At 51.4% G+C, this 27,533-nt stretch overlaps 1 protein-coding gene across 1 annotated transcript in view; it reads right to left on the bottom strand.

The window, feature by feature from the left end:
- LOC131208130 (klarsicht protein) overlaps window positions 1-27,533 on the bottom strand; it is a 105,361-nt gene that overhangs the window by 6,735 nt on the left and 71,093 nt on the right. The window contains exons 4-11 of the mRNA XM_058200780.1: window positions 7,732-8,028; window positions 7,545-7,664; window positions 6,335-7,462; window positions 4,780-5,277; window positions 3,767-4,615; window positions 2,027-2,876; window positions 1,567-1,952; window positions 360-465 (exon numbers count right to left, since the gene is read on the bottom strand). Of these exons, the coding sequence (XP_058056763.1) occupies window positions 360-465; window positions 1,567-1,952; window positions 2,027-2,876; window positions 3,767-4,615; window positions 4,780-5,277; window positions 6,335-7,462; window positions 7,545-7,664; window positions 7,732-8,028 (4,234 nt within the window). The remainder of the gene's footprint in view (window positions 1-359; window positions 466-1,566; window positions 1,953-2,026; window positions 2,877-3,766; window positions 4,616-4,779; window positions 5,278-6,334; window positions 7,463-7,544; window positions 7,665-7,731; window positions 8,029-27,533) is intronic.

Here is a 27,533-nt window from a genome sequence, read left to right as displayed (position 1 = left end):
CTCCTGTACCACCACCAGCTTCCGGCGGCAGCGCTTCCGTAATTCTTTGCACTCCACCGTTTGCAACTTCCCGTTCTCTTCCCGTTCCTTGCTACCACCGTCGTGACCGCCGTCGTCATTATCGGCTTGATCCTTTTCGTCGTCAGTGTATTGCTGTGCCCTAGCGGTCCGTCTTCTTGCTCCTGCCATCCTAGAGTCTTTTGCTTGTCCTGCGTTGTCCTCCGACCTATCTAACGTGCTAGTGTCACTATCGCTACAGCCCGTCGTACTACCTTCGTCATCACACTCTTCGACATCCTCCGGCTCGTGCTCGTGAGACGAAGGGCTACTGCATCGCTTCTTGCGATGCACCCGCTTACCTCGTAAATCTTGGCACTTGGCGGCGGTCAGCACCGTTCCCGGTTGGCAGCGTAGCACCGACTCCAGACAGCGGACGTTTTCTCGGCACGTGCTGATAATTTCACTCTACAAAAGGGAAAGCGACAGTAGGAAAGGTCAATCGCGAGAAATTGGTTTCGGCGATGGAAGTGTTGATTAAGGATGGCGCATGAAGGTTATGGTAAATTCATGAGATAATGAAAATGATTTAGAAGTCCCTTAGCACGATTGCCCTTGCTCTATCGGAAACGAACAGTACGTTTGTGTTAGTATATTGATGCCTCACTGTTTTGGGGTTATTGTATTGTACCGGACGAAATTATTACATCGTTGGCTGGGGTTAACACTAAGCTAGGGGATGATGATCGTCAACCAGTATACCCTTCCCTACAGTGATGAATGATCGCCGGTAAACGCTAGGGTTATTACATACGCTTAAAGCACAAAGTCAGACGGCGTTTGGTGCTGCATAATGATGGATCGCGGTGTGAGCCCCTAATTTGTTTGCCAGCAGAACAACCATTCAGCCAAATTAAGTGAAGCTTTGCTTTGCTTGTTGTTTAATAGCAAAAATGGAAATCTATCTTTAAAACTTACTATGGGCTGTAGGTTTGGACCACCGGTTGGAACATCTTTAGATCAAGCACACATTCACATTCACACCCGCGCACACTGCAAATCGCTACGCACACGCTAAAGAAAGGGAAAGGCGTCGACGGTCCCGGCATCCTAAAGCTATTCCTAAAACAGTTTTCTGGTACGAGGATTAGACCGACGAGCAGAGTTTATCTTCGCTCCGTGGTTATTGGATAGTTTCCGTAATACTATACACACATATATACAAAACATGATTTATGTTATGCTGATTGACTATATTCAAATGATTCTTGGAATCGATTGTTAACAAAAAATTTTCCCCATTCTTAATCGCCCCGCGTGTATCAGTCGTAACAAGTGATGTCCCCTTTGTTCCCCTCGGCCATCCCTTTTAGAAGCCTTGGCATGCTTGGCGTACCCATCCCCGAGTCTACAGAAACCGAACCCCCAAAAACCACGCTCTCATGTTTTACCATAACACAGCTGCAGCAGAATACAAACGAGCACAAACAGCACACCGCTGAGCCAGCAGCAATGGCCGCATGCGTAGCGGAAGCAAAGATCACAGTAATAGAGAAGCAACATTCTTACGTAGTCGTCCGGCTTCAGCAGGTGGCACTTGGCCTTGAGCGCTTCGGTGTTGGCGAAGCGGAGCTTACTCTGGATCAGCAGCTTCTTCACTTCGGCCTCCATGTCCTCGTCGAACTCGTTGTTCGAGCTGCTGCTCGTTTCGTGTGAAACCGAGCGCACGAAGGCCGCGTTATGCTTGTCGACCGACCGCAGTGAACGACGCCGGCCACTACCGCCACCGGCGCTGCTGCCCGCCCCAACTGCACTTGCCCCGGCACTGGTCTCCAGCATCGTTGCCAGCGGCGTTGAGTCCAGGAATGACAGGGCCCCATGCTTCCGAGCGCCCCCGTTGACCGTTGAATGTGGTGGACTGCCCGATTTGCTTGACCACGAGTTCATGTTGTTGCCTACATGACACACGGCAAAGGGATAATTAGAAATTCGAAATTGTTATTCATAAAAGGATAAGCTTGGTACCTACCGTAACGATCGTCCATCCGGTACTCATCGAGCCGCTTCCGGCGGTTCAGCGAATTGGTGTTCGTGTCCGATTTGTTCAACGATTCCGCCTTGTTGCGGAACCGTGGCGGTGACAGCGAGTCCATGTTCGCCGCCGACAGCGACGATGACGCGCAGTCCGACTGTGAGTCGATAAAGTTGCGGTAATCGTCGCCAAAGTCGAGCAACCGCCGGGCGGCGTCCGTGTCCCGGTCCTCCGAGTACGGCTCGGACATGTACTTCTCCTGGTAGTTGTCCCACGCCTGCTCCGAGAAGCTGCTCATCTCCTCCGTACCGGTGCCGGTACCGTTCAGGTCGGTTTCCGGGCCCTTCTCCACACCATCTAGATTATAATTAGCGAGCGCCGCTAATGATCCTAGATTGAGGCTTCCGCACCGGGTTCGCGTTAGCGAACCGATGCGAAACTCGGGCTTCGCCATCGGGCAGCCACCGAACTCTTCCTCGCTGTCCTGCGATTTCTTCGTCGACCGTCGCTCGGTACCAGCACCACCGGATGGCCGAACCGAGGACGATTTGCGTGACGAGGAACCGGAAAGCGACGACAGGGTGAGCAGATCGTCCGAGAGGCGCAGCCGACCGGAGAAGGATAGCGATTTGAGCAACCGTCGGTTACCGAGCCCGGCCAGGCTACTGTTGCTACCGTCGGTGCCGGAGAGCTGAATCTCGCGCAGCGGCTGCTGGCCACCACCTTGGCCGGTTAGGGCGTTGTACTGTTGACAGTGCAGTAGCAGCGATTGCTGCAGAAGATGTAACGTCGAAGGGCTGTGCGCCGGTGGCTGAGACTCATCCGAACCGGACTCATCGATACGATTCTAAAACGCAAAGACACAAAATTAGTATTTCAGAAAAACGCTGAGGACCGTCCTAACTGAAAGCAAGAAATGAACACCGCTTCATAACGGCGAGCAATGATAAAATACCAGACCAACAGATATCACCTAATCCGCAGCACCTATCTTATTGCGATGCACCAACACGGCACGCCGAGCAAGAACTGACTCTTTCGCGGCTTCACAGCGAATCGTCACGTTTACCAGGTGCCGAGGGTGCTAACAACCAAAACGAACGAAAAAAGGTGCAAGTGCACTGGAGGCAGAAGCAATCTCTGTTTGCTGTTTAGCTCATCTCATCGCCCCCATCGCTACAGACTGTATTTTTTTCTTGATGACTTCATAGGCTTTTTGGGCGAATGACGAAGACATGACCCTCCGATGGCGCATTGCTTTCGAGGTATTCAAATTGGGCGGGCCGTAAATTGCAGTAATTCACCACGGTTCGGTTAAATAATCTCACCTTCCATTTATCTCAACTACGAAATGCATCCACAAAATGGAGGACTAAAGAAGGTTGCACAAACTCCACTGCGGGGATTAAGCATGATGTCCTCGAATAAGGAGCTATTTGATTTACTCACTGTAGCGGCACACCGACACTTATGTTTGGTAACTGAAGACGGTCTCCAATAAAATTTGTTGTTAAACTTTGTGTTGTGCAGTTATGAAGTAAAAGTTGAAACACTCTCGCACCTCCTAGTAAACGTCAAACGGCTCGGCTGCCGGGTCATTAACCACCGGCACAATTAAAAGCGCAATTGTATCAATTCCCTTCCGTGTCACATTTTGTAACAATTCACTTTTACGCTCACGCTCGGCTCAAACTCTATAAAGCATTAGCAACGCGAACGCGGCTTCGCTCGACTCACCTTACGACGTGGCCGCAACTTGCGCTTCTTCAGCGAACCCTTGCTTTCGGAGTTGCGGACGACAGTTTGCTGACTGGAGGTCGGTTTCATGCTGCCGCTGCGGCTACCTCCCATCGAGCCGCCGCTACCCCCTCTCGACATGGTGTGCAGCGCGGATTCGCTGATGGAGAAGTTGCGCTCCTTCAGCGGGTGACCGCCGCCCGTTGGACCTGACTGAGCACCGACACCACCACCAGCGCCGCCAGCGTTTGCATGATCACCGCCACCACCGGCACGATTCGGTAGCTCTCCACTTCCACCGCTGTCGGTAGCACAAACACCACCGCTACCGCCCGCACTGTCCCCGTACTGATTGATCTCCACGGACGAGGCGTTCAGTTGCGACATGCACGACACCGACCACGGTCGATCGGCCGCTGACCTGTGGGGTCGGCGTTTCACGACCGTCGTAACGGCGGTGGCGCCTCCACCAGCACCACCATTCACCGGCTCATTACGCATCATCGTCGGAAGCGAGGTGCTCATCAGGCCACTGTTGGTCACTTTACCACCGCCGGTTGGTCGCGGTCGTGAGCCACCTTCATCGTCGTTCGACACTTCGTTCGAGTTCTCCGACGGATACGACGTTGCGCCATCGTTCAGTAGCTCTTGCGATGTTTGGGTGGCACCCTCGCCACCCTGCAGACAGGTGGCCACCGAATTGGCCAACCCCTCCGAGCTGTCCGTGTCGCGTGCGATCGAGTCCGAATCCGTGTACTCGCCGGACGCCTCGCAATCGGTGGTCGGAGCGGACGTGGGTAGCAGAGGGGCCGACACCGGTGCATCGAGCGGTTGCTTCTCGAGCCATTCCTGCGAAAGTGAAACGAAACTAAATTATTCACGAAAAGCAAACACAATCGACGATAACCGGAAGCGGGGGGGTGATAAACATGATAATTCTATTCCCTCCCGCAAATGCCACCCCTCGCCAGCAGAGAGAAGACGCAACGTAACGCATGCACGCGGCCACTTACCTCGATCAGATTCATCTTCAGGTTGCTCATCGCTTTCTCCGCCTTTCGACCGTGACCGTGATGATGGTGATGGTGGTGATGATGATGGTTTTGCGCCGCGGTACGTCGTGTGTGAAGCTCACGCGGGGCAATAGGACCCATACCCGGAACCGTCCCCGACAGCAGCACTAACGACTGTGGTAACGCTCCGGCCAGCTGCGGTGCCTGTGACTGCGGCGGCGATGGCGGCGGCTGCTGATGCTGCTGATGGCTGGCGCTGGTGTTGCTATTGTTACTGCTGTTGCTGTTGTTCGTGGTGTAGTTGTGATGATGATGATGGTGATGGTGGTTGTAGTAGTGCGGGTTTTTTACCACCGTTTTCGGCGTGCACCCGGCGACGGCGGCAGCGGCTGCAGCTTTGGCGGCCGCACTTTTGGCCAAAATTTCGTCACGCACCAGCGTCTCGGCATGCAGCACTAACCTTTGAATCGAGCTGGTCGCATACTGCGAGGGTTGCTGCTGCTGCTGCTGTTGATGATGCGGGTGCTACGTCAACGAATGACGCAAGCAAGGCCAGGCAAAAAATGGAAACAAAATTCGAATCAAACTCGTAATCGAACTACCACAACGCAAGCTACAATTAGAGAGTCACTACTAGAGCCTGTCCCTCGTGTACCGCTCTCCCAGACGGGGTGGAACCCGATCGATCGGAGCTGTTTTATCGAATAGCGAAGAAAGTTATCGTTGCAACCAGTTGCGGTTTGCAGGAGAAATAAACGAACGCATCCGAACGCCGCCGCTACGGGGAACTGTGCGCCAGGCAATGCAAATAGCAACGATAAGATAAGTGTTGACGACAAACAAAAACGCGAAACACCAACACACGACGCGCAGCGAGCACTGTGTGCCGATATGCGGTTTTGGGTTCGCGGTTTCGCCCGCGAAGCTGCAGGTTGTTGTTGTCACACAATGTCGCGATCTGGGCGCAGACTGATTCCGACCGCGTATAGCCTCCAGATCGATAGCCCTACCCCTACCGCAAGCTCTGGGTGCGATTATCGAGCGCGATGTGTGACTAAATTTAAACGATACACGTTTCGTTTCCTCCTCTTTCCTGATTGGAGGCGAGAGAAACAACAAAAATAATCGGCCACCATTTGCAACCTCACGGGGCGCCCATATTAGCGTGCCCTCTTGCAGGGGCTAATGGGTTTAGCGGTGCACGACGGAACACAGCATGCCGTTTGCGGCACGCCGTTTGAGTCACGTAGCGCAGCAATGGTGAAATTGTGATAAATTTTGTAAATCCCTGCTGGATCATTCGCTCCCGCTATCCGGGAGCGGCTAAAATGACACTTCAATCGCGCATGGCGAACAAAGAGAAAGATTAACTAGTGAGCAAAGGTTCGTTGACCTCTAATAAAACAGAAAAGGACATGCAAAAAGCAGCGGAGAGCAGAAACTTCCAAACATTTGGTGCTTCGACAGCATTAACGATAGGGTTGTGAAATATTTCACCGAGACGCAGACGGAAATATTTCACCACAAACCGGAAATTTCCCCCGGGTAAACCTACCTTGCCAGCTGCCTTCTTGCCCTCCGAGCTCTTGCCAAAACTGCCGATCGATGTCATCATCAGTGACCGTCCATTGCGAATCGGCACCGTTCCGTCGCGTTTCGTGGCAGATTCCCGGCCAAAGTCAAGGCACTTCTTCGACTTTAGCTCCCGGCCACCGGCAGTCATCGTGGGTTGTTCGGGGTGTGATACGTCCTCCGGCTTGCCGTTACGGCCGTGCCGTGCTGCATCCGGTTGGTTCTCCTTTTCGTCTTCCTCTTCTTCGCCAGCTTTACTCTTGCTCAGCGTGCCATTCCCATTCTGGTCACCTTCTGCGCCACCACCATTGTTGTAAACCCACTCGTCGTCCCCTTCGGACGAGGACGCGGACGGCGATGAGGCCGAGCCACCGGAAGACGACTCGTCCGATTTGGTCCGTTCGCTCGATTCCTTGTTCAGCTCCGAGTCCGTGTCCAGGTGCTTGAAGTAGAAGATGGCACAGTTCTTCGACTTCCGGTTCGAGCGGTTAAACTTGGACGAATCGCTCACTTTCGAGCGTTTCGGCTTTCCCTTGGTCGCGTGCGAACTCTTGTGCGAACCGATCGGGGAGGACGATTTCAGCTGCGGTGTGAGTTCGATGATGGGTGAGGCGCTTTGTAGGGACTCATCATTGGCACTGCGGCCGCTGCCGCTGATATTGTTGTTCACCGTGTCCAGCACACCGTCCACCAAGTCACACCCATCAACCTGGTCCTCACCAGCGGCGGCGCAGTGATTGTTGTTGAGAATGTTTTCCTTCAACAAAGCTTCCTGTGCGGTGGAGGTCAGTGTGGTAGCGTCCGAAGTGATCGTGGCTGTCGATAGATTGCTAATGTCTGCTTCCATTCTAGGGTTACCCGACGGTGCTCCTGACGTTGATCCTGCCACGGGACCGGTGCCCGTCTGCTCTGGCGTATCTTGCTGCTGCTGCTGCTGCTGCGGCAGCTGTTGTTTGCTAGTACTACTGCCGCTACTACTTCCGTATGCGTTCCCGTTGGTCACCGCTGAACCAGTGAAGGGGATAATTTTCGGCACAATTTCACTGTCGCTGCCCTCAGAATCGGCATCGAACCCGGCGTTGGAGAGCTTCTTTATTTTAACCCATTCTTCCTGCAAGTGTACAAACAATCGTTTTGGAGTGCGTTAGTGAGAGAGCTCCCTGAGCCAGTGGTCCCCCGTTAGTTGTACTTACATTGGTCAGCGTTTCGTTGTGAAGCGAACTCTGGGATTTGGTGCTTGAGCTGCTGACACGGGCTAGCTTGCTTGCCGGCTCCTCATCCGTGTCCGACAGGCTAGCGTTGTTGTCGGAGCTCTGCAAGAAAAGGCGGCGAGTTAATGAGCGGTTCTCGATGGGCATCATCCACGCTCCCGTTACTTACCGAAGTCTTGCTGTCGAGCAGTCCTTCGAGCAGACACTGTATCTCGAACGCCTTCAAGTACAGCAAATGATAGCGTCGTTCTAGACCCTTCACACCACCACCACCGTTGCTCTCCTTAACTAGTCCTACACTACTATTATGGCCACTGGTGTTGCTGCTTGCGAGCGCTGATCCTCCTGCTCCTGACTCGGCTTCCGGTGCGCCGAGCTTACCGGATGCAGTCTTTCGGTCACGTTCGAAGCTACGAATGCAAGCTGCTACTGCCCGGGAGTTGGATTTGATTTCACGATAAACTTCCTGTAAGTAGACGCAAGAAGGGAAGTGTTCAGTATTGGTTCGTTTGGTGCACGCATGATTAGTGTGCTCCAGCGCCCGACTCTAATCGACCGATCAGAGGCACTGATAAGTTATCGCCCAAAGTGCACCAAAGCCCACACTTTAGCTTCACAGCCCGCCAGCCAGAGGGAGAGAAAAGTAATGCGACTCCGTTTTTCCATTACCGCTTATCGCTGGCAACGACGAGCATGGTGGCTCAGAAAACCTGTAATAAATTATTATCGATTCCGTGTGGAGCCACCAGAGAGGCTAGGCACGCTAAACGCTAGCTAGCGTCCACGAACCGAGCAGCATTTCAGCTGTCATCAGCGCACACTTCTTCTCCGTGAACCCGCCGCCGCCCCGCTGGGAGAGGCTTGTCACCATTGAACCGTAGACATGTAATGGCAAACAGTGCTTCGATCAGTGGCCGCCCTCCCCCTGGCCGGATGATCTTCTGGGCGATTTTCCCATGTAGATTGTAAAATTATGCAAATCAGGTTTCGTTTCTTCCGATCCCACCCGGCCGCGGACAGGCTGTCATGTAATGACCTTGTTGAAAGCGCGGATGAATGTAAAATACATACTCGGATCGGTGGTGCCGGCCCCGTTTATGGCCGGGTGAAGTGGATAGGCGAGGCTTGATCGAGCGATTGAAAAAGCCGCATCCATTGAGCGGTCCGATATTAACGGCGGCCCGATTCCATTCTTGGTCCGGTTGTAAAAGGTATCATTTTGACGTGCTTTTCGGGTGCGGGACGATGTTCGAGGTTAGATGGAAACCCAGGTTAGGGTGCATGGGTTAGGTGAAGCAAAAGGAACGACCAGATGGGTGTGTGCTAATTCAAGGCTAAACGATTTACAAGAGGCCTTTCGGACGATCGATTCCCAAACTACGTGCCCGCTGAGGCGTGATAAGATCGAGAACTTGGAATGTTTATTGGCCCGATTCGGAAGGCGACAAGCACCCTGAACAAGTCGAGGCAGAAATGCGTCAATCGAATGCGGTTTGCTCCGTTCCAACGAACCGAAGCGCTAAGTTTGCAAACAATCAGATTACGGGGAATATCGAAGAGTTCTTCAATATTGATGAGTTACCGGAATCATAATATGAGCTAATAATCATTTAGAACCTTTTTTCGTGATGATGTGGGCCACAATATACTTTAAGTTGCGAGTGAATCCGCAAGAAAATTATAAAATTGTTCCAAAAAAGTGTCATTTCAAACAACCATAACATATGACAGTGAGGAAAAGCGATCTCAGCGTTGCGTAACACCAAAACAGGCCACATGACTTATGAAAAGTGCCGCCGGCTTCCAGCGGACCATAAACGAGAGCATTGATGGGTTTGAAGCGCAACTCCCAACCGGATTCGCTAATTCCTTTGCCACAATGTGCGCGGTGGGCTCGTAATGGCAGCCGTTCGGATTGGAGCCCTTTCCCAGCGGCAAACGAGGGCAGCCGCCCATTAAAGCCCTCCCCATAAACCCAGATCTAGCGTCGCCGTTCCGGTGAAAGTATCGCGCCGTGTTCCGCCTTCAATCATTGGCATTTCTCCCCCAATAAATTCACTAATTGTGTGTGGTTCACGCTATGGGCCCCCCGGGCCACTCGGATGAAGCCAACAACGCCAGCACCAGCCGAGGAACATGCATGCGCACGGCGCCGACATTTGCATAGACGGTACACCCGGACCACCCAAAAAGGAGCGGATCACACTAACCTGCAGCCGGCGGCCGATGAAATGGTAGGGCAGGTGTGAGATTAAGACCCGGTGGTCGTAAATTAGCATCGGTTAAACCGAGAGAGAGAGACGATGGGATTGAGGCTAGAGCACCGGGCAGAAACAGTCCCTTGTTGGACCACAACATCGCGTCACGTAGTAAAATCGCAATCAGGTCGCCGGTTTCTCCACCGGCGTCTATTGCCGGCCGGATGAATTTGCAGATTTAATGAGATTTTTAGAGGTTTCGCAGCCGGTCCAGCTAAACCGGGTCGACTGGTCGCATTAAATTGGCCACAGCGTCAACCCCTCCGTTCGCTTCTCAATCTCTCTTCTCCCTTTTTTGCCGCGCTTTTTTCGGATGCGGATTAATGTTTTGCCAATTGACGAAACAGCGACATTACGCAGACCGCGCGATCCGGTCGGCCAACGGAAAACAATTTTCACCTTACGAAACCGCCCCTGCCGCTTTGGTTATGAGAAGCACTCCGGATCATGATCAATGAAACATAAATCAAATTTACTGTCCACAACCCTCCCCCCCAACACACCGAGCCCGGCGCGTGAATGGATCGGAAAAATCGCAATGAAATTTGAAGAAAAAAAAGCATCACCAGCACCTTTCTGTGGCCCCCGGTCGAGATGGGGTGATTTATTGCTTTCCGGGTCGTGAAATTATCGCTTCGTTTCGTATCACATAACGACCCCGGACCCCGTAAGGAGGCGGGCCAGAAAATCACCCGCGATTACTCAACGCGGAAAAATAAACTCCACCACCGTCGAGGCCACCGTTCGAAGGCTATTCGATGAGGAATTTTAAGAACCGGCTGCTCGTCAAAGCGAGTTGTTTGAAGAACTCGAAACATAAACACTTGTCCTCGGGGAAACAACCATCGTCGCAAATGAAGAATTTTGGGCGATTTTTGAGTCTGGTTATCTACTTAAAGGTTAAGTTGGGACTATGAAAATGGTGTTCAATGGTGAAACACGGTTCCTAGGAATCAAATGTTCAACCTGTGATGATCGTTTTCATCACGGAACTGTCACTCGAATCTCTCGAAACTAATGTTCTGCGGTCTCGCACATGTAGTCGTTTGTTCTTTTATCGAAACAGTTCTCTGCTCCATTCCATTTATAATGCTATCCGCAGACTTAACTGTCCTTTGCCACAAATAGAACACAAAAAATTCCCATCGGTACGCCACAAGACACAACTCAGCGATCTTTAGTCCTCGAAACTGATCCGGAGTGTTGATAAATAAATAAAACTGCGGACCGACCAAAGTGCCATCCATTTTCACTTCATTTACGATTCATTTCCATAACACCACGGTGGCACGTTGGCGTCCGCTGGGGTGTTATGATAACAAAAGTCTTCTCGACGCCAAACGTTTTCGTCTTGGAGTTGAAGTTGAACCATTTTGGCACATCCAATTTGAAAAGTGGTCCTGCGATGCATAAGCAGCACATAAATTAGTGTCACGTACGCGCGATCGACGATCACACAGCCACTGCTTCACTCAGCTTCCAGAGCATTTTCTTCGACACGAGACGAACAGATTTCAAGCGTTTCCTAATGCGGGAAGCACATTCTTCACTGCGTCAAGAACACCCACCACCGGCGGGAGGGAAAAATGGCGGGAAAACTAAAATCAACGCTCGATTTATTTATAGATTTTCACGGACAACACACACTGGCCACTGTGAACCGGTTTTCGGTGTTTTTGCCGGGTGGAATTAATTTACCACTCGCGGTCCGCGACGGCACGTACGAAGATTTCCGTGAACACTACAACCCACCAGAGCCAAGGTCTCGGCGCAACATCAAACGCAGCAAAAACACGCCGCACATGTTCGAAACACGGGCACACGGGACTCGATCGCTGACTGACTGGCGACACCTTAACGCTGGCGCACTAAACTAAACGTTGTCGGTCGGATTTTGGAAGCCGAAACCGACAAACCAAAAAACAAATGAGAAATATGAAAGAGAAACCCGAATGGTGCCGTCCGCGCACTTCGTAAGCGCACTTCACTTTCAAGGAAGCCCAGCGCGATGCACAACAGCGCACCGAACCATCTACTGTTTATCTTATCGCTGCTTTTGGGCATTTGCATGATTGGCCAGGGTCGTCGTCTATAATTTTCACCCAACTCAACAACGCCCTGGCTTTATCGGCGCGGGGTGCGTCTCTTATCTCGACTGCTCTCGGTAAGGGGACCACGGTGCGTAACTCACTCACTCAAGTCCAGACTCTTCAGGCGTTCGCCAAGACCTCTCAGCGATAAAAACAATAAAAGTCGAAAGGAAGCCCTCCTACGGACAAAAAGTGCAGCGACACATGGATCGACCGGAAGAAAGCATACGGCGCATCGTTTATGTCCGTGGGATACTTGGTGACGGGTCGTAAAGGCGCTTTCTGAATACCTTTACCGTCTCTGACAGGCTTAAACTTGATCCTGCTGCGCAGCACGTTCCGAGCGATCGTCGGGTGTGAATCATCTTGTTTTATGGTACCCCTGTCTACAGTCAGGCCGGAAAATGCATCCACCACTCGGTGGGTTCGCTCAAGTGGGTCAATGCAAAAACCCAAAATAGCACGACCTAAGCCGTCAACAAATCGTCATGTCTAAACCTCTATTTGTAAGGCTAATGCTTCGCTTGGAAGCATGATCGATGATGAATGGGATGCACGCCAAAGGCACACCTCGGACCCCTTTTCGAATCGTTTAACTCCCTAACACAAGATCGCACTCTTCATGACGCCCTGTCCACGTCGCGATCGTTTGCATTGACAAACGTTCGAAAGTTCCATTAACACCTTGGACGTTAGGGGGGCCGGTTCGGAATGCTCTGCCTTTAAACGAGCATGAGACAACTTCATCTTCGATGGCCACCCTGGCGCGAGTGTCCCTTCTTCACGCGTTCACGCGCTCTGGTGGCTCCGACCCATGAGGCATGAGGATCGCACATAACTACATACCCTGCGCATAATTGAGTGTCATCGAACATTAATCTACTCTGGCGTCTGTCTCTTTCTTTCTCTCTTGAGACTGGGCGACTCATTGCAGCATTGAGAATGGAAGGGCCACACAAAAAAGGTGGTGGTGAGATTTATTACCAACATGGCGAGTGTTTTGCAGTGAAATTTTGCCAGCCTCTAGCCCTGTCTTGGCAACGACAAGCACATTTTGCCTAACAGTTCCTCGTGCCTGCATGATTTATTGATGGAAAAGCGCTTTATTTAGATGCGCGTGAGTGTCGATTGCGATGTGCATAAAAGCGAACGGTCGCGGATTTGTTGGTTCAAGCGGCTGCCGGTAAGTCAATCGAATGACGCATCCGTTGGGGTACGATGTTTGTTTCATTTATCCGTTTTAAAATTATTCCCAGCAAGCTTGAAGTAAGAAGATACATAGAGTAAGCATAATAAAGATGCTGTTTCAAAAAAGGAGCCACAGTACTGTTACTTTACGACCACAAGGATTGATGATACCTAGGAAAACAACATAAAAATAAACGCTAACCGTTGACTGCCTTCAAAGCTACACAAGACACTGCATAAAGAACGCACCCTCAAGGACTTCCCCATTGCTTCAACACTCCAAGTGCAGCCAATCGTAAATCAACGCTAAGCACAATCCCCTTTGAATCGTGCAGCAGATCGACCGGAGCACGTTAGACAAACCGAACGCTCGCCGTAAGTCAACAATTCTCCCCGAGAGCTAATTACTTTCCGTGGCATTTGCAATCAGCGCCGATCTAACGGCGCTATGATCGGAGAATCCTGTGCAGAGAGACCTTTTAACATCGGCGAGCATCGAAAGTCTCGAACGGAATGTTGTTGCAATCGCCAATCGTGTTCTAGGTCCGTATCTTTGGCCAACCTAGGCCCCGAAGAAACAACAACGATTAGTTTGTTGCTCACAAGAAGGCGCGGAGAACCGATTCCTTACGTTTCGTCACGTCGCAGAACCTTCGCCGGCGGGTGCCGGTGATCGATCGATTGCCAGCGATCGCTGCAATATCGAATATCACTACGAACGCCGAACCGGAGCCCTAAGGCACTGGCGGCCAGCAACATAAGTCTCGCGACTCAAAACATCCGACCTGTTGCTGCTGCTGCTGCTACGGGCGAGTCGTGTCTCGTTTGAAGGTTGTGCAATGTCGCTGTTCCGAGAGCGGGACGATGGACCTCAGGACAGTTTATGTTTCTTTTTACAACGATGGCTTGGTATTTGCAGTGGCAAATTTAATGACCCTGAGAAGCGCACCAAAACAAAACCACAGAAAGACTAGAGACGTTACGGGGCTACCCCGTTCTGGGACCTTAAACTTCAATTGGATCACCAACGGAGGCATAGTTTCCAGCAAGCCACGATCGTATCAGTGATCGACAAGCAGAAGCGTGCTCGCAGATTTTACAGAAGCTTCGTAACGGATCGCGTTTGCGGATGAGGTCACAATGCTGGTGCGACTCCAAGGACTGTAACAATTCAGTCACGATCAGTCGAGCGTCGCTAAGGAGCCACACATTCGTCCGCCAGCACCATCTTGGGGTGGTTTATTTTCTTCACAAAATCTTTCACTTTCACCCACCATGGACTGGATCGGACTCCTTTATTGCGCTCACGAGCCCCCCCCGTGTGTTTTGTGTTCCGGATGGTACGAGCCGAAACGGGAAATCGTGTTCTTTGTGAAGAAAATGCTTTCTTTTCGTCCAACCGATCGACCGAGAAAAACGGGCCTCGGAGTGGTTCTTTATTGCACATCGCAAAGGTTATGTCTTCGCGCGGGCAGCACGGATATCGCTTTAAGATCGGCTTCATCGATCGCACAATGGAAAAGGGAAAATCTTGACGCTGCAGACCTCTCGAGGGTGGCTCAGTTTCCCTTCTTTATTGGCTCTTAATTTCCAGCTGAACCCCTTTCCTCACTCGAGCAGTGTGCAGTTTTACCAACATCGCATTACGCCTTTTGTTCGTGATTAGCCAATTTTAGACCGCACAGACTTCGAGGCCCCCAGAAGGGAGTTCATCGTCACCCGAGGTGGCGACCGGGCTGCACCTCGACCCCGGAGGAGTTGCAACATAGTTGAGAGGGAGATTAGAAATAAAATAAAAACCTACACACTTTGCCGCCTGAAACGGGGATTGGCAGTGATTTGACGATTCTTGTCCACGGGGAACCCGCTCGGGGAACAAGTCTTGGCGAAGGGGGATTCGCGGTTATTGTTGCTATTCAATTAATTGCAGGCCCATTGTTCGCGGCAAACGTCCGCCAGCGGGGGTCAAGTGCCGTGTAGCCAGCCAAGATGAAGCGAAGATGTTGATATCTTATCGATCGGTAAGAAAACAGAACAACGAACGATGATTTGACGGCAGCATCAAAGGTGAAGAAAGTTTCCCTCGGGCTGGGGTCGCGGCTTCAGACGTTCCCGAGACCTCTTCGGCAGAGGGCCTGATGCCATTTGATGAAACGGCCGATTCATTCATCTTCTTGCGATGACGCGACCCAACGCAGCCGCCCACTTCGGAGAGCGTTTCGATTTTCGCCAGCCAACAGTTCGCGGTGGGAGTATGTTGTAATAAAATACGGTACTGCACCAGCCGGGCTCCCGGGGGGGGGGCTACATTTCCATTCAATGGACACCAGCCCCCTTGGGGCGACCGTTATGTTGCGGTGAAATATGTTTCTGCTCCACAGGACTGATGATGATCGTAAACAGTCAGCCCAGCGATCGATACTGCGCGGCCGCGGAGTTGCCCGACCCGGCCCGGAAGATCGCATCCTCCGCAGTTGCGGGAGTGCCAAGGCACCCGGAAGAAGCTGACGATCGGAAGCTGAATCATTAATCTGCGTTGGCGCAATGGTCGATTGTGTGTGCGTGTTGCGCCTGCGGAGTGCCACGGTTGCCGATCCTGATTGAGATACAGGAGCCAGCGCGGAACGGCCACGCCACAGATCCCAACCGAAAGGACAGCGATTCGAGCGGAGGAAGACGTCGTCGAACAATCAACATAAATCACGCAACGCAATCAACCATCGGCGTAGCCCGCAGGGTTCAGTGCAGCAAATGCAGCTGCAGAAATGAGTCACCACCGATCCGACTCGATTCTTGTCCCGTTTCAGGAACTGCACCCTAATGATGTAATGTACCTCGTCTAAGGCTTTGAGCCACATTAATTGCGCGGTTTTATTTCCTCTTTCGGAACGAAGGTCCCAACAATCCGTTTACCGTTTACACTCATTATTGGGCTTCTTGGGAGCTGCCCCACAGCGACCCCGAAGTGCGTAAGACGGGAACCCGGTGCCGGTTTCCGCTAAATGGCGAACATTAAATTAATGTTTCACCGTTGACGGGCGGAGACGCGGTTCTCATGCCAATAATCCACGCCGAAACGAGCTCCAGCTTTTAATCGTTTCGGTTTGGTTGGTGAAAGTCCCCACAGGGACTCCAGCGATGAAGCTGTTCGGTGCGGTGGGTGTCCCCGACGGGCAGAGTTTATCCGGTCCGATTATCTCTCTCCGTGGGCCAGATATAAAAACGACACACAAAACATATTTCATCGCCGAAAAAACCGGCGTCTGGTTTTTGGTCTAAAATTTGCTCCAAATATTGCCCGACGGGTGGCCTTTTCGAAATTGGCTCACCATCGTGTAGTTAATGCAGAGAAGATTATGTCCGCGGCTGAAGGAGTCTCCTTCGAAAACAAACATCAAACGCCCATTCGTGTATTCGAGGAACTAAAATAAATATCATTCGAATTCCGAGGTCCCGTTACTGCTCTGGAGGGCGAAACCCAAACTCCCCGGGAGTCGATCTTTGGCTGAAGGTTGATCGTTTTTATGCAGCTCCTAAGCCACCGGGAAGCAGCATCAGCGACAGTTAGTAGACAACTAACAAGCTACTTAAATCCACGTGTCAGCGTGCCGTCTCTCGACTTGATTCGCTTTTATTGAGACCTACACCCGCGCTGTGGTCGAGTTTCTTGTCGCTTACTTGTCGTAAAGCCATTAAAACTCCTTCTAAACTCGAACTGTTTCCTGTTGGTAGGTTCAGGAACACAGTTGTGTGTCGTAAAATCAGGCACACAAATCTGACTTCTGGGGGTTACCGATCGCGATCGATCTTCGGCGGCGCTCCAACAGAAATCGAAGGCTGTAGAAGCGGTTGCGTTTTACTGTGAGTTTCTATAGAAAAAACTAAAGCTGCTACCATCAGATGCCCTACATTAACGGACCCAACTCCAGACGGGGGTGCTGCCGCCGAGTGACGAGAATTAATCGCCTACAAAACGCTTGATGAAAGAGCGGTGCACTTTTGGTGCAACCGAAAGGCTTCAGAGTTCCCAGGGCAATCTAGCGCGATACGATCTACACCAAAGGGTTTCCGAAGGGGAGTGGCGCCCATTTCGAGGTGCATTAGAAAACAATAATCACAGGGCTAGGTAGTCACTACTTTCTTCCGACACCAGACACCGCCCGTGGGACACACGGCACCAGTGGACGCAAAGAGGAGGCCCTTGATAGTCGTCGTTCGCGATCGTAAAAGATTACACAATGTGCCATGTCGTGTTTATGTCGCCGTGTGTTTCAGTAGCTCAAATTAAGGTCCCAACTAACTAACTCTCTCCAGGCTGTTGGGGGGGGGGGGCCTCGAGGGAAGTTGGCAGCTACTCCTCGAGTGGTGTGATGATCCACTTTACGGTGCGCCTAGTGACGAGTAGGACTCGGGAATAGTTTAGAGCTCCGAAACGAACGCCAGCTGGCGATCAGACTTCAGGGACTTTGTTTACAAGTGGCTCGAAGCGAGCGAGAAAAACTTCTTGTCGAATATCGACCGAGGGCCATTTATCTTTTCCCGTTCGAAAATGTTCAAAACCAACCTTCGGCAAAGGGAGTGATGCCTGGTTTTATTTTTTGCATAAACACTGCCACCTGGTGGGTTGGTGTTGGTAGAAAAATCCCCCAAGGCAACGTAACAGCCTATAGCAATCGTGCCCAGCGCAATCACCGGAACCCAGAAGGCCAACTGCACGTGCCCCACGGACAGTTCTTTCGACGGCTCTCGACAAATCCCCAGCCGTGTGGGGGGGAGAGAGCTCACGACTCTAGCTGTCAATTCCATTCGCTGAAATCGTACGAACCGAACAGATGTAGCGCGAGCGTACGGATAAAGCAAAACCATTTCTACCCTTCGATCGTAGATCACAAAGAAAAACCATTTCCAAAACCCAACACACAAGGATTGGCCCGATTTTCCGATTGGGCCTGGGTTTTGGGCCCTCCCAACAGATGGAAAACAGCCGACGGAATCGACGCCAACCGGCAAACATATCGTACACTGGTCCGGCCCTATTGCGGACCGTGCAGCATAAAATCATTTTTTTCCTCGCTCGATTGTTCCAGGGCTGCCCAAAGGGCCGCAGAAATCTGATCCCCTAGCCCGTGCGGACCCGAGGGCCACACAATCCGTGAGGGGGCCAGCCATCAATGTCGATGTAAATTTGTAAATCGCTTATGTTTACAATTGGAGCATTTATTGTAAACAGCTGGTGGCTGCGGTGGTGCTGATGGTGTTGTTGGTTTCCCGTGCGCCTTCACTTCGGCCACGGACACACGAGAGGCCACACCGGCCACAAGTTGTTCGTCGGGGCCGAGCCAACCCCCGTCACAGAACAGGCAGGCCTTCCGTCGGGTTAAGTTTTATGTTTGCCCGACCGATTTACTTACGCGGCTACACCATATCATACTGGTACGTGTTTTGTTGTAATCCACCTTCTAGCACACGATCGTTTGCGATTTGCGATGTGAAACACGGTCAGATACACGGCGGGCTCCGATTGGAATAAGTAAATTTGCAAATTCAACGTCCACCCGGGAGGTTGTTGGAGGGAAAATTATGGGATTGTTTGACGCAAAATGGGCGACCATTAAATGCGTTTTGTTAATTGGCGCTGTTTTGCTCTACCATAGCTCATTGGGGCTTGGTGAAGGTTCTGTTCATTTTTGGAGTAGAAAAAAAACATGGCTCTTACATATTTAAGAAAAGCTTAACAATTTAATTGCTATTATTATTAGCATGTTGAAAGATGATTATCGATTCCATCATTTCAAATATGGCTCTTCATAATATCATTTAAGTCATCGTTCAAAGCAAACGGCACATCACGAGTTCCGCACGATCAATCAAAATAGAAACCCCTAAGTTTTCCCAACGCATTTAATAAATTTCTACACAATGTTGCCCTTCAGAGTTGTGATCTCTCTTTGCTACAAGTCAGTGCACAAACTCGCCACAGGTTAACTATATTATGATTAATACGTGTTTCATTTGATCCACTCGCATCCATTAATGCGAATTTATTGAAAAATAGTGCCAAACAAAATGTGTGCAAACATTCCGTTTTGCGCCCCAAAGGTGAAGGAAAACACAAAGATAATTTATACAAAACAAGGCGCCAAACTATTTTCCATTACCCTAAAACCGAGCGGTGCATGCGTGACTCTACTGACCAACCGAGCATTGGACCGAATGGCGTTCCAAAATTGTACATGCACCGACTGGGCATGCACCGTGGAAACAGCCGTAACATTGCTGCACTTGGCTGCATTGCCCCCCCGGGGTGGTGTTTTACGTTCGGGTTTCTTTCGCTTTTTAATGCCCTCACGATGCCCCGTTGGTTGCTGGAATGTGCTGACCGAACGTGAGCTTTATGACGCTGCCGCTGCGGATAACATTATACATTATGCAACGTGAGACAATCGGATGATCATCATCGGCAGCGGTTGCGCTTGTGACGTCGATCAGCAAACCGAGCACCCCACACACAAAGGGCAGGCAGGCAACAAGGAAGTCATATGTCACGTTCCCCGATCATCATCGGTGCGCAGATTGCACAAGTTTCGCTCCAGCGCCACCAACTCTACCGGAAACGATCGAGGAAGGGCGAGGAAGGGCGAGAAGGGGTGTCCGGAATTTTCCCCCCTTTGGGCCGCAGGAAAACTCACGCCACAGTAACACACATCGGCATCGGGACGGGTTGCGCAACCACGGCCACGGAAATTCGGAGCCGCCGGAGCTGTAACATTGTGTTCCGATGATGACGCTGATCGATCGATAAAATTCGACGATGATTGTTTTATGCTCACGGCCGTTGAACGATCGAGCAATTATTAGGGCCAACCCTTCGGCGAGCTTCTTCGTCACGCAACAAAGTCGCATCCTGTCCGGCGCGACCCCGGCCCAAAGTGCACGATCCCCGCGAAGGACGCTCCCTTTGGGTTGCCTTCAGTTACGTGGCTTTAATAATCGATAATTTCGTCGTCGACGCCGTAATCGCCGGGTTGGTGCTAAATGTGCGTGAACTTCATGCGCTTTTCCACCACAACATCACCACCATCATCCGGTAGCGCGGTGGTGAAAGAAAGTCTCCAACAAAACGGCGGGGAATCGTGTGTGGAAGAGTGACGACCGTTACGGTTACCCAAATTGACTTCCAAACTCGTCAGGAAGCGCGTGAAAGGGACAACATTCCGACCACAAGACAGTCTCCGCATCTCGACGTTTATGTGTCGTTGCCTCATCTCTTCGACCGCCACCAAAGATTCAACCCTTGCGAGCGGCGGGCCAATAAGGTACATGGCGGGGGGTTGTAAAACCAGAAGCCACCAACGGCGAACGGTGTACTACGGCAGCAGGCAGGAAGCAGGCGGCCGAAGGGCATTTTGAAGGCGCGGGTTAAAGGTTCGACATTTTCACTGATTACCGGTGTGGGTCTTGGCAACGTAAATTCAGGAGCCAAAAACAAAACAACCCAGCAGCAGAGCTAACACGGCGTGGCGTTCCGGGAAGGTGGCCCCCTTTTCGGGGGGCCCGGAATTCGGAGCCCAGCTGCTCCAAGATGCGGGCATCACCACTGTTTGCACACTTTCTCCCGACGCCACCGAGAGCCCGAGAGACCCCCGAGAGACTCACAACAATTATCTGACGCGTGGAGTTGCGTGTGAAAAGCTACTTACTCCGGCGGCCGGGGGTTTGCTTTAATTAAGATAAACACGACAGGAGACCTCGCGCCGTGGCCCGGTCATCGGCTAACGAAATGTACACAAGCATAAGGGCACGGTTTGCGTTCCATGTTGGCGGCGACCGATGATAAGATGAGCGCGCAGCGCGCGACTCTTAATCGATGTACATTCGTTGTCGGCTTCACCCGTAATTGACTCATTTATTTGAGACAACATGGGAAAAATGGGGAATTTATTTGTCGCACGCCTGGCCGTCCGTTGTTGCTGTCCCCGAATGCTCGATATCGATCGCGTTTGTTAAACTTGAACAACTGCGCGGTAAAGGTGCATGGGAATTTATCGAATTAACGACGGGAGCGGTACGCATTTTTAACGTGTCATGCGTGTAAATTACTCTCCACGTGGTTTATTTTGGGATTCATTTATCATTTTGAAACCGGTTTGAAAGTTAAGGCACAAACAAAATGGATTCTTCCCGTCTTTGTTTCGGCCAGGTCGCTTCTCGCGGTTTCGTAACCCATCGGTGGAAGTTATCGCCGGAAAGCGTCGCGAAATGCGTTTCCCAAAAACCTCTGCCCAAAATGGTTCTCAAATTACAATTATTCCCCTCTAAACACAGGTGTGCCGAAAAGTGGCCTGACCATCAACAAACCACCCTAAAATGGTGGGGTTTTTTTCAGCTTCCGCGGCAGGAACCGGAAGCCAGATTTTGCTCACTACAGCACAGAAACAGCGGATCGTTCCGCAGGGGGGAAAAGCGGCATCCTCGACGGACAAGGGTTATGCGAGGGGGGGTATTCGTAAATTATGGCCAACCGCTGCCGATGGAAAGGGGTGAAAATGAAATTAAAACTATCGACCCCGATCGCGTTGCGTCATTGCGCGGCCGGTAATTTATCGTTTTACCGTGCCGCAAATTCCACGCCAAATTCGAGAATTATATTCCGAAAAGTGGCGATTCGATTGGGGCACTTTTGATACACCATCGAACGGCTTTTTGTTTCGCAGCTTGCATGTTGGTGGAATCCTGCAGCTACTTGCGTAACGTCGTGCGGCTCTGCAGCAGTCCGTTTTGCTGCCATCGCCTTCCAGAGCTAATCGAACTACATGAACCCCCGTCCCGGCATCGCTTACCTGTAAAGAGAAGAGCGCAAAATCGTACATTAAAAATCATACATGAGAAAGCATAAGCCGATCATCCATCAACTCGAACACTTCTAGCGTCTGCTTCACTCTACTGCTCCCTTTTCGACCCCGGAACATTGGCCCCTCGCTGGAAACCACAAAAAATCGAACGCAAAACACTTGAGCCCACCATCGAAACCGATCGATTTAAGCGATCGCCTCCTCTGAGGCGGCAGCCAAATGAAATTGGCCACTCATCGTTTAGGGGTCGATTTTAAATGGGTTTCAACGGGAGTCTTGGCATCCCACGAACCGGAAGTCGGACCGTGGCGGTCCCTGTTGATGGACGACGTGCGAAAAACCATAACATATTTTGCGCTCGAAACGGGGGAAACAAGAAGCGAAAAACACCGGCAACACGATCAGAACACGTAACATTGGCCACCGCGCACACTTTCACACAACCGATACCCCGGCCAGAGATCGTCATCCTTATGAACGGGGGAATTCGCTACAAGTTTTCCCGCTGGCTACCCAATGCTGAACCCATGCTACCCATGTGAAGGGCGTCAAAAGGGAAAAATATTCATTTTTAATTTATTTAAAGTGCTGTCAAAGCTAATAGTACTTATATTGAGCTTGAAGCAAGCATTTTATTTTATGCCTTAAAATGTTGTAAATATTTTAACTAACAGGATAACGTTCTGGAAAAAAATCCTTGAACCTACTTGAAAGTCTAAAAATGTTCCTTAAAACATCACTTGCCTCTTAGTGCTCGGCATTAAGCCGATACTTTCGTGGTGACCTAATAAACAGGAAGCAATCGCGCTTCGGCTACCGCGAACATCTCGCTTGTCAGTTTTATCGCACATCTCGCGAAGGATCGCGTGGTGTGTAGCCCACTGTGTCTATGTTGCCCTTCAGTTTGAGGTGTAAATCGGTTACAGGTCGGATGGGAGAGAGCTCCAGCAGCAAACATAACCCACCCGGTGGCAGTAAGCCACACGAGCGGGAGCAGCAAAACGGTGTTTTATGTCGAAGTAATTTGAGAGGCTCGCCGGAAGAAACACACGCTACTCTGGGTTCGGCCGGGCGGAGCGAAAGGGATTTTAATTTACATCAACCGACAGCAGCAAACGCCCCCTTTCGAAGGCTCCCTCGCCAATTATGAAATTCTGGCACGACAAATCGAAGCCTTCCGCGCGGCGGGAATCGCGCTAGCGAATCGCGGGGAGAAGAGAGCGAACACAGGCTTGTTGGTTGGTGTCGGTTGGTTAGCTGGTGAGTTAGTCGCAAGATAAACTGATAAACAAGTGACTACATGGCCATGGTGGCAGTCATAACCGCTGGTCGCCCCGGGGCAAGAAACCTCCCAGCGGGACAAGACTTCCTGCACACTACATCGGTTCGGTAGCAGCAGCAGCAGCAGCAGCATGTTGTGTTCCCGTAGGAGAATCCTGGTTGGGCGGCCCTCCCAGCTGAATCATGTAACACATGATTGTTGAACCGCACGCCGCCGTTGTTCGAAGAAGTTTCTCTTCTCTGCAACCGACGGGGCTTAGGAAGAGATTGTAGGCACCGCCGTGCCTGGAATGTGCCTTAGAAGGACCCTTGTCGGGAGGTGTTTGGATCAACGCACAAAACCCGACCAAAACTCAAACAAATCTCCAAGGATGATTGATCGATTTGTTATGCTTTTGTCAATGAGCACCATTCAACCGCCACGGCCCCACATTCGACTCAATGTTCAATAATCGAGTGTTTGTACAACGCCCAAAAAAAAACGGCGAGGTGCAAAACGAAACAAAAACAAACGGAAAGCGAAACTACAAATAGAAACGTCCACGTCCGGCACAACTTAATCCAGCACCTCTCGGAACGCACGATTCGCGAACAACAGCATCGTTTGTGTGGCTCGCCGTTCCTTCTGCGGATCACTTTCACGGCGCGCGCGATCTTGAGCCTCACTCGCGCATGATCGACAACACTGGCGAGTGTTTCCTCCTCGCGCTTCGCTTCAATTGATTCGGTTTTCTTCGCGCCACACTTTTCTGCACACTTCTGAAATCGTGTGTCAATGGTTGTCTGAATTTTCAGAGCTCCAGCGAAAGCCCCAATGGCGCTATTCAAATAAGCAAATTTCTCTTCACGCAGCGAGAGAGAGAGCGAAGACGAAAGGAAAATCAATTTCGCGTCGAGTGACACGATCCGGCAGCACACAACGGACAGGGAAAACGGAGCAAACGAACCGCAACGTCGTAATTGGCCGAAGAGTCCGAAGGCCGGATTCGCTAGAACGGGCGGTATCGGGAATCAATAATTGCAAAATTTCCATAACGGAATTGGCGGATCGAGCGATCGGATTCGAATGAAGCGAACGGTTCCCGCAATTGCATCAATCGAGCGGGCATGCGGAATCGATTAGATTAGCATATTACATATCGGAGCGGGGACACAGGTGCACGACGGTCGCCTTTTTGGCCCGGATCTCCCGGTACGGAGCTACGGAAACCCGACGCGGATTTCGCGGCCATATAAGGCAAACGTTGTCGAGCGAAAGTTTTGCTCTATTAAACTCTTCTCTCGAGCGAAAAAAAAAGGTCAGAATTATTCGGGATTAGCTCCGTTCAGTTCAGTTTCCGACCCACTTTGGCTCCGCAAAGCACTAATTAATCTCCAGGGCACAAGTACCACCTACGAAGACGGAGAGCGGAATCGGAATTGGAGTCCACAACAGACACTTAAATAGATTGCCCGTGGCGGGCATGTGTTTCTCAACACCTTCCAACACACAAATCACACGACGGCACCCGCCTAATCAGCACCGGGAATCGGTGGCCCTCCCCCAACAGCTGTTTGGGGGGGGGGGCCAATAAAACTCCTTCGGGCGGTGTAGGGGACTTCGCGTTTTCCTTCCCGAGCCCTACAAGAGGTCGCGCGCGCGCTCCTCTTCCTGTCGACGATCCGTGGCCCCGCGCAAAAGGAATACATTGGGGGGTGGCCACACGAGGCTGTTTAATAATATGTTTTGCTCACCACAAAACACACCCCGTTACGGGGCCGCAGGAAGGGAATTTTATTCTCGCGCCCTAAACACCTTCGGCGTAGTCGAACACCCCGACACTTCGACAAGGTGTTGCAATCGTCGACTTCGAGGGGACTTTGGCTTTTTTTTCTTCTATCCGGCCACGGGGGGGGACACGCGGTCTGCGAACCGACACAATCGCCAGGAGCAGCGAGGATTTAATGAGCAACACGAGCTTCGTTGCGATTTCAAAAGGGAACTTTGGCGCTGGGGCTACCAGAAGCACCGGGCCTGGAAATCAATCGCCGCCATTACGGCAATCCGTGGCCCAATCAACCACCCCCTGCGGCGGTGGAATCAACAACAATTGTGCAAATGCATGCATCACCACCACCGACCTCGAAGTGCAACCGACGGTCCTAATTTTCTTCAAAGGTAAACGCGGCGAACCACGCGATCGCTCGATCGTGATTGACGTCATTGTTCGCGGTAGACCCGGATTTCCCGCAGGTGGCACAATAGCCGGGTAGTGCAGAACTACTCGAAGGATAGTATCCTTTTATTGATCCAAAAAGAAGAATCTAAAGCATTTGATGCTCCAGCATGTAGTATCTACAAACACATATTACAAAAGTTAAACCAAATATTGATTTTAGATACTTGATATCTGTCAACCTTCGTCCTGTACGGATGAGAAACAAACGCAAGAATTGAAACGGAAGTAAAGCGGCGATTAGCAACTGAAACCTCCCCGGTGCACCGGTTAATTAATTGCCAAGTCAAATTGGTTGGGCCAAAGGTGAAAAGGGCACGGCGGTTGCAGTGAACAAGTTGGAAATCTCCACCACAGGAGTACTGGGCCGGTTGCGCGACCCTCCGTGACTGCGGCACACTACCCCCGTGGGTTCAGTAGGTTGGCCCACCGTAGCAGCAGCAGCAGCAGCAGGATCGTGAGTTCAGCCCTCCGACCGCCGCGAGGCACGACTCGCGCGAGAGCAAACAGTAATAAAATTAATTATTCAACTACTGCTCTGACTTCTAACCTTCCGGCCGGCTGGCTGCCTGGGGAGGCACGAGGAAGGCGGGGAAGCTCCTACCGAAAGCCAGCGTCCCCAAACGACAGGCGTATCGCGGCGATCTTGCAAATTCCTCGACAGTCGAGGAACTTCAACTACTTTACCAGCGCCCGGAATCGTGCAAGACGCCTTCCGACAGTGCTTCCTTCTGTGCGGGATGTGGCGCACAGGGAAAAAAAGGCCCCCAACACATACACTTGATGATGCATCTCTCCGCATCCCGGAAGAGATCACGCCGACTACCCGGGAGTGCCGCGATAATCGAGTAAAGGGCGCATAAATGATGATTTTATCTTCCTTTCGGGCTCGTCTCAACCCCACCGAGGAACGTGTGTAACCAGTCTGAAAATTAAATAAAAACGCGCTCCTCCGACCTTCGGCAGTAAAACAAACCGTGTCTCGTGGCGCTGCATTTTTCGCACGAAACTCCCTCCGTTTCTCTTGTTGCATAAACAACGCAGAAACCTGTGGGGGGCGGCGGTCCCTAAAATGCAGCAAACGAGATGCAATCGTTGTGTGGGAAGCAAAAGGCGCTTGTGTCGTACGCCGCAGAGTGGTCCCTTTCGAGTGCTTTTCCAGGAAAATCATGCCGAAGCGAGAGAAGTTTTTTTTTAAACTCGGAATAAAGAATCGGACTTCGGCAAGAATTGGAAAAACGAAGGAAAACCGTTAAGCGCTAAGTGGAAAGTTAAACAGAAGACCCAAAATCATCGCACAAAAGTGAAAATTTGACAGCATTGTCATTAGCCGGCGGCGGCGGGACACAAAGAACACTAAAGCCCATTGGTAGGCAAACAGAAGTTCGGTCATGTGGAAAACCGAAAAAGAAGTCTCGAAGCATGAGAAAACTCCAAGAGCCGAGGCACATTAGCGACCGAACAACTTCCGAGCGATCCTCTCGTTGAGGAGCGTAACTAAAAGTCCAAACAGTCCTCGGCCTCACCAAACCAAACAACGGGACAACGGCGCGAGGGCCATCATGATCGACCACCGTCCCCTTTCTTTCGTCGGGTCCCCCTAGCCCCGTTGAGATCGGAGCCGTCTGGACATCGTACAAAACGGCGGCGGCGGCGGCACACGGAACACATGTTTGATTTATGTGCAGTGCGCATCGCGGCGCGGCCGTTTCGCATGAGCTAACGCGCGGGCCGGCCACGCGAGGTCACCGAAAGGTGACGATTCCGTGAGAACCTTTCGGAAAAACCCACGATCGGAAAAGCCGGCATCGATGGCCGGCACATTTGTCAACGATTTTCTCGTTCACTCCGTAAAAATAGCATTCCATATATCAACGTAGCCGCGTCCCGTAGCAAACCGTACGATCGCCATTAGCCATTAGGGCGCACCGCAGAATCCATCGCGCGCCTGTAGTTTATGCTCGAAAAATACCAACACTAGCCGAGAAACCGAGCTTAACTGGGGGCAAAATTACGCCCCGTGATTGACTGGATCGACGGTATTCGAGATCGGTTTTGCTCTCGTTAGGTGCCACTTAAAAGTCAC

The sequence above is a fragment of the Anopheles bellator genome, chromosome 2 (genome assembly GCF_943735745.2).
Source record: "Anopheles bellator chromosome 2, idAnoBellAS_SP24_06.2, whole genome shotgun sequence".
Taxonomy (NCBI): Eukaryota; Metazoa; Arthropoda; class Insecta; order Diptera; family Culicidae; genus Anopheles; species Anopheles bellator.
Note: the sequence above shows the minus strand (reverse complement) of the source record. Positions and strands in the feature narration are given on the sequence as shown.